Source organism: Rhopalosiphum maidis, chromosome 2 (genome assembly GCF_003676215.2).
Source record: "Rhopalosiphum maidis isolate BTI-1 chromosome 2, ASM367621v3, whole genome shotgun sequence".
NCBI lineage: Eukaryota > Metazoa > Arthropoda > Insecta > Hemiptera > Aphididae > Rhopalosiphum > Rhopalosiphum maidis.
Window position 1 is genome coordinate 32,148,240 of NC_040878.1, and position 14,161 is coordinate 32,162,400.

The following is a 14,161-nucleotide window of genomic DNA, read 5'->3' on the forward strand; positions in this document are numbered from 1 at the left end:
ATAAATTGTTTCAAATCTCTTTAAGTATTTTTACAACAGAAAAAGATTAATATTCTGAAAACCAACAAATAATTCATAAATAGAGCAACAAATATATTTTTTTAAGCAATATATAGCTTCTATACCCTATTTAGAATTCCAAATAAATTCATTCTCAAGACTTTATATCATATAAGATCGTAATTTAAAAGTCCAATTACTTCAATGATAAAATTTACGATGTTTTCGAACATTGATTTTTTTTTTTTACCATTTGTATTTAATATGTTTTTGTAGTATTAAGATAAATCTCCAGAAACAATTTAATAATGGATGAACATGATTTAGTCTAGTAAATATGTATTGGTAAATAACCATGTATAAAAACAATTTTTCTAAGAGATAGAATGTATTAACACAGTTAATCAATCATCAATACTGAAAACAAAAAAAAATAATGATGACTGTAAGTACTTGTGAATTATAGATATTAACATAGGCGGAAATAGAGGGGATTTAGGGGCTAAGCCCCCTCAAACACTTCAATAGACTCCCCAAACATTTCCTATTTTTTTTTTAAGCTTTATCAATATTATTATAGTTTATAATGCAAAATTTGAGTTCGTATTTTTAAGATTATGTAATTCGTAAATGAACAAATTTTATTTATCGTGATATTATTTTTATTATTATTGTACATTGTAGACTTGTAGCCATAAACCATAATACCTACCAAGAACTAAGAATAATAAGCATTAAGCATTCTTATTACAGAGACTATTGTTGCAGCTCATATTAATATACCATTTGGCTATTATACGTTTTTCTAAAAGTTATGTGGTGTATAAATGTATAATGTATATTATATATTATAAATATAATTTTGACAACTATTATAACTAGATGAAATAGCACATTAAAAAAAAATGTTTAGTAAGTTTTATTTTCTGTCAATATTGTAATTAAGTAAGCAGTATACGATATACCTATATGTTGTACTAAAAATTTTTATAGGTGTTAATTACCTGTATAAATGCTTCAATGCTTCATTCAGTAGCTAGGGCTTCAGCCCCCCCCCCAAATCTCAAACGCTATTTGCGGGTATGGATATTAATAAATCTATATTAAATTACTATTAAATGTGCATTGTATTTCTTTGTAAAAGTAAAAAAATAATTAAATAATTTTAGGAATTAGGACTAAAATTCACTTCTTATTTCACTACTTATAGCAATTTGTACTTGTATATTTGTGCATAGCACATAAAATTATATACTATTATACTTATTATTACAATGTTTAATTTAATAGGTAAAGGAGTTTTGATATATTTAATTTGAAATAATAAAGGTACCTTCACTACTTCACTACTTCTACCATATCACTCAAACTCTCCATACAAAAAGTATAATTAAATTAATTATGTCTTAAATTCAAAATAATCTAATGATGATGTTTATATTTCTTATAGGATAATAAGTGATAAGTTTCTATATAACATCACAAAATAGTTTTTTTCATTATTTTATTGGTATGTATTAAATCAAGGATTGAGTTAATTATTAAGAATTTTTATAATTAAATGGTGGTTATCGAAGGAATTTATTTGAATTTTTATACTTTTTCAAAGATTTTAAGAAAAACCGTTTCGATAAGTTTAGGTTTTAATAATGTTAATCCCATCATACATCTTTAATGAAAATTGAATGTTTTAACTTGGTGTATTCTATTTTAGGAATTTTTGAGATGAAATAATAACATTTTTTTTTTTGTTTTATTATAATTGTATTATTGCGTGTATTGTGTAATAATAGTAATAAACAAAAAATATTATGATATCGGTAAAAATTTACTGTTTAATAACTGTTTTATAATTTTGAATTTGCTAATTATTTCCGATTGAAATCTGTGATTGTCTTAAAATTGTTCTTTATTAATCTGGGTGGATGTACGGTGTCTGCAGTAAACGGTTGTTTAAAGTGCTTCATTGTCTAGCATTAAGATCATAAAAAGACACTTCAGAGAATTAATCATTTTAAGAATGTATGAACGGACATTATAAACAATTGGATTGAGCTTAGAATGAAAATATTTACAGCTATATTAGTTATTTTTAGTAGTAGCCGAGTAATCTTATCCTAATGAAGGCAGAAAACTAAATTCCGGTAGATAATATAAGTACATATTTATGTTTTTAATATAAAATCAGTAAATGAATCTAATTTTTAAATTTTTAAATTATATTGTTTAATAAATACAATAAATCGTCTGTGAAACAATTGATCACGACGTCATGATAAAGAAACGGTAATCAAAAAAAAAATATTTTAAGTCTTTCTTTGTATTGTCATCTATTTTATATTCAGAACTTAGACCAATTGCTTGTATTTTCCTATAGGTTAAGTTTTTGACTTTGATCCAAATGAAATCGACATCCTTTCAGAATTATAATAAGCTAAGTTAATGAAAATAGCTAAATGTATTGCCTTTTTAAAATCTACAAACACTCTTTTTAGAGAAAGTATGATATTGATTAATGATTTTATTACAACCAGACAAAATGTGCAAAAACGCTTTTTTAGAGGTCTTTGATTCCTTATCACTTTATCAATAAGTGGAAAAATAATATTGGTATAAAATTACCATTTTGTAAGCCATGAGCTGTGAAGATTTGAGTAAAAAGGTTTGGTTAATTTTTGAAAGTTCCATCAACAAAAATTATTTCAAAATGGCTTAAAAAATTAAGTTACTTTTGGTAAAAATAATAAAATATTTGTATTTACCAATAACAAATTTTCATTACGATTCTTTAATAAAAAATTACTTAATTTGTTTAATGAAGTTTTTAATTCCTCCAAAATTGTAGAAAATTTTGGCAAAATAGAGTACAGTATAGTGCTTAGTACATATTTTTCTCAATCAATTATAAACTGTAATAATATATATGTATGAATAATTATTAGTTATCCTACTACTCTAAGCATGATATTTATTTTGAACCAAATTTTTAACTTTTGATTTTTGCAAGTAAAATATAAACCATGTACAAAAAAAATGTAATTTATGTATTATTGATGGGGTATTAATTTCGATTTCAAAAGTACTTAAAAAATAATATTGAACGGTGATGTCGTAAGTAAACATAAAAATCCCATATTTAATTAAACTCTAAAAATGATACAATCAAAAATGTATTGGACATAGTTATAATGAAGAAAATATAATATTAAACCATCAATTCGTTAACATTAACCATAAAATAAAATAAAAAGCTCTCAACGTCTCAACAATATTTGTGAGAAACCAAATAAAATAATTAATCATGAATTACTTACTCATAATGTAGATACGTTATCTCCGTTAACACTGCACTGCGACAATAATTGACAATTATTATATTTTTCTGGATACATAGGCGGATATTGGAGGAGGGGACTTAGTGGGGCTTAGTCCCCCAAGTATTTCAAAAGACCCACAAAAATCGAAGGTAATATGTCTTATTTGTGTATATAAAGGGGGATCACTTTACATTGGATTATTATAACCCCCCTAAAAATTCAACCAAATGTCCGCTTATGTCTGTATATATAACATATAACACGGACAAAATATGATCAAAATACTTAAAAAACGAAATCGCTTATATTCTAAAACGATAACATTAAAATAATTGATAATAATCAATAATATCGCCTTTAAATATTTCATTTATCACAGGTAATGGGGATGCAATTCAGATATTATGCTCAAGTAAAACCAGAGACGCACTTGGTACACAGCAAAAAGAAAAATGAAGGCAAGTGGCCAGTGGGTACCGCTCTAGTATTCATTAATATTAAATATCATAAGTAGGTCACTGTCTCACAGATTTAGTGATATGGGTATTGGGTGTGTAAAATTTGAAATCAATTATATATCATTGTCTACCAAAAACGATTCTGAGCGGAAGCAATCTATCAACCTATATCAAAATCATATTGTCGATTTTTGACAAATTCCGTCGACTTTAAAATTAATGGTTAACTGCGTATCTGAAAATCGGTGGAATTTAAATTCGCAATCGATAACAGGTAAAATACGTTTAAGCGCATTTATCCAAAATAGAAGACTTTAGGGCGTAAATCCATACAACGTTTGAGCGTAATATTTCCCTTTATAATAGCACATATATTTTTGCATAGATGATAATATACATTATATATATTAGTATATTATTTTACTCAATAATCTACCAAAAATATTTAAATTTTTTTTTTTTTAATATCCTAGTTTTATTTTGTATATTAGTAGCTTATTATTTATTAAAATTATTGTATATTATGATCTTAGTATTTTCCAATAATTAAGACATAGCCTATAGATCAAACATGAAACGATTGTAGATTGAGTATTTAATATTAAATTAGATTAGATTACACAAGACTTTCAATCACTAGTTAGAATATTCAATATTGTATTATAGGTTAGGTGTTTTCATAAATGTGCCCAAACGTGATAACAATTTTCCGGTAATTTTTTTAAACCTCACTTAAACGGGTTATGCTCCCCATAACTATAGCCTCTAGGTAATAACTAATAAGTAAAATGATTCGTTTATTTAAACTAGCCATCAGTCTAAAATCTTTAAGACTAAATCTTTTTTATGCAATAAACTTTTAACTTTTTTCCGTTATACCCACAAAGTTTCTTAAAAATTCACTACTTTAATAAAATCCTTTAATCTAATATCTTAATATCTTATCATCTTTGTCCATACAACTATACAAATAATTTTCTTACTAAAAAGAATTCATAACTCTATTTTTATTTTTGCTGTACCTAGCTATGAATATAAAAAGTCCACTTATTGTATAGTTGAATTCAACAAATTATGCAGCATAATTATTGTTCACAATCTGTTACATCAACTATTGTATATTATCTGTTATGTATTTAATTTCTTGCTATTTTTTTTAGAAAATGCAATAAAAATAAAATAAAAATACACACATTTTATACGAAAAACCCAGTTTGGTGACTTGAAGATTTGCGACAAATTGTTTGTGAACCATCGTTTCTTCATCCTCTTAGCCTCTAAGTAGGTGCCTAAATTATCAAAATCTATAAATTTATCTCTTCTTTATAAATTGTTCTTAAGAAACAGTTCCAGAGTCCACATGAAGTGAGTCCGAGATCTCCAAGTCAATGACCGGTATGCGCCAATTCCGGAATGGGTATTACCTAACAAACTATGAACCGTGGTAATGCAGTACCTATAGCCTAATTATTATTTGTGACTGATGACCATGGTATACATAGGTAATAGGTATTCCTAATAAATTATATTAGTAATAATAATCTAATATTAGTTATATATATTGAGCCTACCTAATTAAATGTGTAATCTATAAACTATAAATTATAAAAGATCTTAAAATTTGACAGATATCGTGGACTTATGTAATATATTTACCATACAGTATAAATTCATAAATATTATATTTTATTCATTTATACCCGTGTCTATGTATAATAGTAATAATATACACAAGTCTGTGATAACAACGGATGTATTATTGGTCAGTCGTTAACTTAGGGTGGGCGGATTCTACCGTTGGCATTCTGCGGTTCCGCGGGGGTTGGTCGCACTGAGAGCCATTTGTAATGAATTCCTCCCGAAACCGTCCCGTCCCGTAGGTCGTGATGATGAAGTGTAACACATTGGGTAGAAAAAAAAACCAAAAAATAAGAATAAAAAAGCGACTTGCAATTGTAGCATGATAAATATGCTATTGGAAATAGGAAAAATATTATTCATTTTTTGAAAGAAAACAATAATAATAATAATAAATAACAGTATTTACATAACGTTCAGTCGCACGGCTGTCGTATAATCATAGGTAAGACTTGAGTACCGTCGAATGTGACTGTGTGTGTATGTGTGTATATTTGTATTTTAGTGTAAGTGTATTGTAAGTACGTGCGTGCGCGTGTGTGTGTGCGTTTCGGTTATTGTTTGGAGTAGGTATTATAATATAGTCGGTGCACCGTCCGTTTGTTTCCACCATCGACATTACTATAATTCTTGAGGTTATCACCACCGGCCGACCGACGTATCATCATCGGCGTACGATTGCGCTTCGACTTGCACACAATACGCCACCAGGATACTCGGGTCTCGCCGTATCCGCCAACAGGACCCCAGAGTAGGTAAGTCCCGTTTTATTATTCTGTTCTACCCGTGCTACTGTGTAGCTTAACTATCAATGTCAGCACCCTCTCCTAATTATTCCGAGTTCGATGAAAATTTGTTCTCCCTTAGCGCCCACCTTCACTATATCTATCTCGTTCTAGAGACATATTATGCTGTCATTTGCACATACCCTTGGAGACGACTAAATATTGTGTTGTAGTGTCCACTTGACGTCTTAAACAGATGTTCTATTCTTTCAAAGTGTCCTGTGTGATGATGTACTTCCTCTGAATGTCTGTCATTGACTTATCTAACATGTTCATTGTTTCAAAAAAAAATTTGCTTTGAGATTTATGTGCATATGATAGTTATCTGTTAACTATATTGTGTCTTTATTTGATGTTGATCGATAACTTTTTTTTATCTAGAACCAGTAGAACCTATGTAGGTGTTATTTTAATGTCTACATTTCTATATTAATTACCTATTTATAGGTAGTATATACACATGTACAATGTACAAACTGGTGCTTCCTACCTGTCCTATAGGTTCTTTGAATTAAATAAGTTTGTAAAGTCATTAATTTTATTTCTCATGTTTACGATATAATTTATAGATACTTATAAAATTAAAAAAATCTTATATTACTATTATTTTAACAATTATGTATATCAAATAGAATTCTTGTAAAAATGTATTAAGTAGGTACCTAACTGTTAAAATCAAATAATGATTTTTATTGTGTAGTTTAGTTAGAGATTTTAATTCATATACATATTTAAAAAAATTAATTGCCAGAATGTGTTCATAAGCCCGTAATAAATAATAGCTTTCATAATTGTATTCAACTATATCGAAATAGTTACAGAATAATAATTGTCATTACAATATTTCTAAGACTGGTGTATGTTGATCACAGTGTCACATTTATATCACTTGGTAGGTTCTTGATAATAACTTATTTAAATCATCAATCATTGATTAATCTTATTTTGATTGTTTAAAATGTTAAAATTTTTACATCTGTACCTACCTTGTTATCTGAAACCTATTTCCACTAGTAATTATTTATTTTTCAAGAAGTTGAGTTCTTATCTACTCATACATTATAATGTTTACTATTTGTATTTCTAAATTTCTGGTTTATAAATATATACCAGTTTTTATAAATGTTCTTAATAGATATTAGAAATTTTGTCCTTGCACCTTTATAATACTCTATAGGTATATTGATTTTTAATTAATATTATGTACCTAACACTATAATACTTAAGCATATACTTTCAACATGTATATTAATATCATTTTAAATTTCATTATTCTTGTAATTTGTTGGTAATAAGTGTACCACCATTATTTTATTTTATTAATTTCTTAATGTAGTTTTAAAAAATTCACAACTTGAACTACAAGACATTTTACATTACTTCAACCCAGCCGTGATCTCGTTTGTAGATTAATTGCAAAATTAAAACATTTACATAAAACTTATGGCCAGTTATCTCCATCTATTCTGATTTTGTTTTGTTTTGTGATATTTTTTAATTTATTACCCAATTGCAGCTCATGTTCATCTTTCTTTTTCTGTTAATTATATACCAATTTTATTATATTACTTACATCATTAATTTTATATTTAACACTATATTATTTTTAAATCATTATATCTACAATCTCTACTCATATGTATAGCATAAAATAATTCTTTTAGGTAATTTGCAATTTTTATAGCACTGATTCTTATTGCTTTATAAATTATTAAACTGTGAAAAAAAGATTTTTCCATTTAAACCGTTTTTACCATTCTTTTAAAATGTTAAGATATGAGAATAATGCCAAGTTTAATTAATTCTTGTCTCTTGTTCATAATATATCTATTGAGTAATTCAAATTATTCATTAATTGATAAATGTTTCAAGTTACCTAATGTAAATAATAAACATTATGTTCATTATGTATAGAAACTAATCATATAAACATAGGTACTTCTTAACATTTCTAAAGTTATTTCATGTTCTTGTTAAATATTATAAATATGTATTTTATTTATTTTCAGTTGTTAAATAAATTGGATATATTTGTTTCATAACCATCTCTATAAACCAAGTGTCTACTTGAAGTCTTCAGACTTTGAAATTCTTCCATAATGGAATGGAAGAACAATGTTCCAGAAGGGTATATATATTTATAATATTAATGTCACACAAATCTTAAGTATAATATAATATATTTTATTTTTATTTTTGTGCAGAAAAATAAATAAAACTTCAGGTTCAGGTTCTCAAAATAGAAGACCTTCTGGTGGTGGCAATAAAAAAGCAAACGACACTGTTGAATATTTTGGGTAAGTACTTATACCATATTATATTATAATATTAAAAATTACATAACACTTGCTTTAGTTATTTTTGTTTTAAATACATTATTAAATTTAGAATTTATGTATGAGATATATTTACATATAAGATGACATTTCTTTATTGCTTTTATCCATTAGTTGTTTTAAAAAGTATGAAAGTATGGAATGCTAAATTTTTTTTTTATTATCCCTATTTCACTCATTTATATTGGTAAAAATCCACTTCTATTAATAGTATACACATTGTATTAAATAATATACATGTTGTTTTTTAATGACAACTTATATTTAAAATTATAAAATCTGAAACAGTGGCATAATTAGGGGTTGATGGAAAGGGGTAGATCTCTCAAGAGTCTTATTTTAATAATAGTTTTCAATATTTATAACTTAATAGTAATTCAACTATAATTTTATAAATAATTGTGTTCTTAATAAAGTTGAAGGTTTTTTTTTTTTTTTAAGTGATTAAGTAAACAGTGTTTTACTTAAAAAATGATCCCCCCTTCAAGAAAAATTCCTAATTACGCCACTAATCTGAAACTAAATACTTTTCTGAAAATCTGTGTGTATAATCTATAATAGTGAACAGATGAATGAATAATTTTTATTATTAAACATTTAAATTTTAGAAATAATAGTTTTTATAATTTGATACTATCCAATCATAATTCATTTTTATGTCAATTATCCAAATATAATAAACAAAATCTAAATATTTTTATAAATTTATGTTTTAAAATAAAATTTTTGTTGTTTTCTTTTAGGCAACATAGAAATTGTGCTCATTTAAATTGAACATTTTACTACTATACCTTTTATTTATGATTAAGTTCTAAACACAAAAGCTATTTTAAACCATAATTATGTATTATCATGCATAAATTATTTAATTATAGGTTTAGTAAAATTGCAAAATATTTGTATAATTGTCGTTGGCTATGTGACAATTTTACAAAAATGTGTTCAAGGTTTTAATGAATTCAGATTCTAATATTTCCTTTCTATAAAATGTTAATAACTAACAAAAAAATCATATTAATGTTATATTATTATATTATATACGTATTTAAAGTACTAATAAATTATTTTTTTAATTTAATATGATCATCTGGTTATATGGTAAAATAGATTTGTATTTATTTATTTAACATTAAGAAAATATGTAATTTAAACTTAAAATTTATAAATATATTATTGTTTAGCACTACACAAAAACCCAAATCTAAGCGTAAGCCTAAAAAAGAAAGCAAAATGATCAATATTGAAGAATTTGTATGCACATATGGCACTGGTAATAATATTGTTAGTTCAGAGCCAATTAAAGCTGCTGCAACATTCCGTAAGTTTAGGATATATTTAGAAAAAATTAAATATTGTGTGTATTAAATCATAAACATTATATTATTTTATAGCTGTTACTACAAATGCTTGGGCACGCAAAAAAGGGTCAGAACTGTTTGCTAAAGCCAAAGATGATAATGAAGAAGAAAAAATGTTAAAAATGGCAATAGCTGAAAGTATTAAAAGTGCCGAAGAACATTCTCGAACCAAAGATTCCTCTTGGTAAATTTAATTGAAATGTCTTAAAATTATTACTTTTTTACTAATAAAAAAACTATATTAATAATTTCAGGAAAAATGACCAAGAAAATGCTATTGGTACTGAGGACCAGATGTTCCAAAAAAAACATAATTCCCAAAACAAAAAGAATTCTAGAGGATCTAAAGAATCTAGATCCATAAATTGTTGGAATAACAGTTCATTTGCTAAAGAATCAGACGACTATGGTTTTTCATCTGAACACAATAAAACTAATAAAAGTCCTAAAGTCGGGATACTCTGGGAAGATGATTCCAAGAACAATAGGTCCAAAGAGCGCAAAGACATTAAAAGCAAGTCAAAACATATTCAAAAAGACAAACCTAAAGAAAATAAACCATCACCTACTGACAGTCCACTTAAGCCAGAAAAAAAACTTAGGCAAAGGGGTGACTGGAAGGAAACGTTCATTAAAGACAACTATCAACCTGAAAGAAATGTGAGGTCAAATGACATTGATGATCAAAGACCTCAACCTCAAGCCCATGATTGGAGTGTTCTCACATCTGGTTGGAACAAACCAGAAGAAAAAAAAGATGAAAAAAAGCCGTCCAACATGTGGAATGGTGATGTAAATGTCAATGTATCCAAAAATAAATGGGATTCTTCCAACTGGTCTTCAGAGCCCGTCAAAACGGAATCTGTGGATATTTGGAGCAGTGATCGCCCCAAAAGTAATTCAGTTGTTTGGAATGACCCAGTAGAAGCTAAAGATGATGGCATTGATGAAAAACTCATTCAGTCCGAACGGAAAGAAATTAAGCCTAACGTGTTTGGCTTTACTGATTCTTGGGGACCAATGAGTACTCAAATTAAAGAACCTCCCAAACCTATCGAAAGCCCTAAGTTTGTTGAGAAAAAACCACTGCCAGCTCCTGATTTCAATAGGTACCTTTTGGAAGCTCTTAGTCAGAGCTCGCCATATACTGTGCCACCACACACAGAACCCCAAATATCTCAGACAAATACTGATAGTCTGTATTCCAACTTGGAATCTGTCCTTCCAAAAACCTCTAGTTCGGTGTTAGAAACGAACAATTCGCCAGAGTTCCTTTCCAACTTACACTTTTTGGCCAACATGACCCAAATATGTGATAGGCTGGGTCTCAACAATAAACAATTACTTTCAGACTTGCCAGTTGGTGCAACTAGTAGTGGTGTTGAACCCGATTTACTTCAACAACCACCTACGTTGAATCAGATACAGCAGAATCTGAACTGGAGCCAAAAGACTACCCAAAAAGTGTACCAGCCGTTCCAGCCTGTGCTGCAACAGCAATCAGACTTTATGTTGCCTAACCAGTTACTGCAATCTCAACAACATCAGCAACAGCAGCAGCAGCAACAACAGCAGCAGCAGCAGCAGCAACAGCAACAGCAACAACAACAACAACAGCAGCAGCAGACATCGTTTATGCCTGCTAATTCAAGCAACTTCAATCTAACTGGTAACAATGCGTTTCCAGCATTAAACTTAGATCTTAACCCTCAATTCAATAATCTCATATATCCTAACCCATTAGTACCACCACCTAATGGTCTGTACCCCTATCAACATCAGACTAACATCGAAAGGTTAGCCAATCTATCGCTTGGGCAGGATAAAATGAATTTTCCCATGTATAATCTGGTCCAGGACAAACAGACACGACTAAATGACTCGTCGTTTAATTCTGTCCGAGAACCAATGAAACAATCCAAACCAGTGCAGCCGAATGTGTTCATGCCCAACACACTGCCCAACTCTTACAATTTCAACATCGATCCATCCCCTCCATTGTTTCCTGCCAACCTGTTTTATGCACAGATGCCTCAAGATGTGAACTATGTGCAACCTAACCAGCAGCAGTTCCACAACTTTAAAGAGCAAAACATGCAACACATGTTTGGCAACCAGAAACTGGAGCATCAAGTTCTCAGAGACAAGATGTTGAATGTGGGCAATCCATATTTAAAAGATTAATGAATATGTAGTGTCTTATCACAAAACGTAATATTAATACGTCATCTAGTCAATGGAAATACTTAGGTTTTGATACCTCGGTAGCATTGAACCCCAAGTATTGTGTAAGGTACAGTGTTTTATTTTTGCTTCAATTTTTTCCCACCAATTTCTCCTAGTGTGTGATTTTTTTTTTGGCAATAAATACTTTCAACCCATATTGTTTCGATATTCGTATCGAATATTAATTGGGTATAAAAGAATAGTGCAAATGTTTTTTTTCTTTTTATTGTAAATTTATATTTATCATTGAGTAACCAGTGTACATTATAACGAATTATTCGGTAAGGACTTAGAACCATTGTACGAATATTTTATTCTCATTATTATTAATACATTTTAAACGACACATAGTTATTGAGCCGTATTTTAATGTTTATTAATAAGTCTAGTTTGCTAATAATAGCAAACCATCAACAAATATCAACTGTCAAGCAATAAGAATTTATTTGTACTACCTATGGGTAACAATATCCACCATTAATCTATGGGTAAGTGTCATTCACCTATTGGTTTCAATTTGTAACTTATAAGTGCAAGGTCAGATGGTGGATTTGTAGAGAAAATGTTTTTTAATTGAATTTTTTAAAATTCTTTATTTATTTATAATGACCATGAATCATGATTATAGCCAAAATAGTAAATACTAAATACCGATAATGAGAAACTCTCACTTAAGTACTGATATAGGTACAATCACAAAAGAACTTTAATACCATATGTCTTTTAATACATTTATTTTGTTACCATTAATATGAATTTCATATCTGTGTATTATATTGATCTTGACCAGTGGTACATTGTTATGAATATAATATGTTCGAGCAACTCGTTATAATACATTGGTATATATAAATAAAATATTACAATAGAATAATATTTAAAGTTGATTAATATTCATCGACTAAGATATGAAAATAAAGAAAATTATTAACAGGTTTGGATTGAGTTCTAGGCATTGAGCATTGCTTTTCAATGATTGATAATGTGCATAATGTAAATAAGGAAATTTGATTTCTTAGATAAAATTAATTATATTTTAATATATGTATGTTATATACTGATCATTAAGGAGCAGATGTTTATGCATTTATCATAATTTTTAATAACATATAAATTAATGCAGAGTAAGATAGAAATTTGTTTCATTTCTCACAGAATTCAAATTTATCAATTTAATTTTGCATATTTGTTCGATTTTTACTTGTTTGATCTTATTAGTTATTACTATATTCATCATGCTTTTAGTGCATATTTGAGGTTTTTCGTATTATATAAGGGACTGGGCACGACATATTAATAGATCAAAATGTCCCGCGGCTGTAGTAAGCCTATGTAATTCGTGCCAACTGGGAATAGCCGGTTTTCGTTGGTATCGGTACTTGGTTTCTAATATTATATACGATATACCTATGTATATTATTTTCAAATTAACTAAAAATCAACAGCAGTTTGCAAACATCATTTTTATTTTAAATAAATTCTAAACATATTTTTATACTTTATAGTGCATAATTGCATGCATATTTTTAAATTTCTTAGAGCATAAACATCCGTTCCCTAATGATCATTGATATGTAACGAGTTCATATAAATTTAGTGGTAGGAAGTGTTGGGGCAAACCCCCCACAGCTTATATTGTCTAATATTGACACTAAAAATATTTTAATGTCTAGTGAGCTACTTTTCTGAGGGCGTCCCTGCCTATAATTTATGCTTATGCATATTACCTGGAAAAGTATATCAGCTAAAAAAATCTACAAAGATAAGTAAGTACCTATATATTTTCTTTTTGAATTATTTTTTCAAACTTCCAATAACTATCATTGTAATTATTTAGTTTATAATAGTACCAATGTGGGGTTTATTAATAAATAAATTAAATACCTAGTTATTTCTTACAGCGTTTTTTAGCGCTAAGTCCCCCCCCCCAAATGTATACCTAGTTATATACCTACAGTTTTGTATTATAATATAATTAGCTGCCACACTCTGAACGCTGGCTGATTTTTATTTTTTTATTTTTACAATACATTAACAAGATTA

At 28.0% G+C, this 14,161-nt stretch overlaps 1 protein-coding gene across 2 annotated transcripts; it reads left to right on the top strand.

The window, feature by feature from the left end:
• Positions 1 to 5,725: 5,725 nt before the first annotated feature.
• Positions 5,726 to 12,472, top strand: LOC113554432 (myb-like protein P). 2 transcript variants are annotated; one of them, XM_026958277.1, is made up of 6 exons: positions 5,726 to 6,168; positions 8,208 to 8,326; positions 8,403 to 8,495; positions 9,716 to 9,852; positions 9,926 to 10,076; positions 10,147 to 12,472. In XM_026958277.1, the coding sequence occupies exons 2-6, from the start codon at positions 8,298 to 8,300 to the stop codon at positions 12,074 to 12,076; spliced, it is 2,340 nt and encodes a 779-aa protein (XP_026814078.1). In that variant the 5' UTR covers positions 5,726 to 6,168; positions 8,208 to 8,297; the 3' UTR covers positions 12,077 to 12,472. The 2 variants fall into 2 exon arrangements, with proteins under 2 accessions (XP_026814078.1, XP_026814080.1); XM_026958279.1 differs by having other exon boundaries at positions 5,726 to 6,164.
• Positions 12,473 to 14,161: the final 1,689 nt, after the last annotated feature.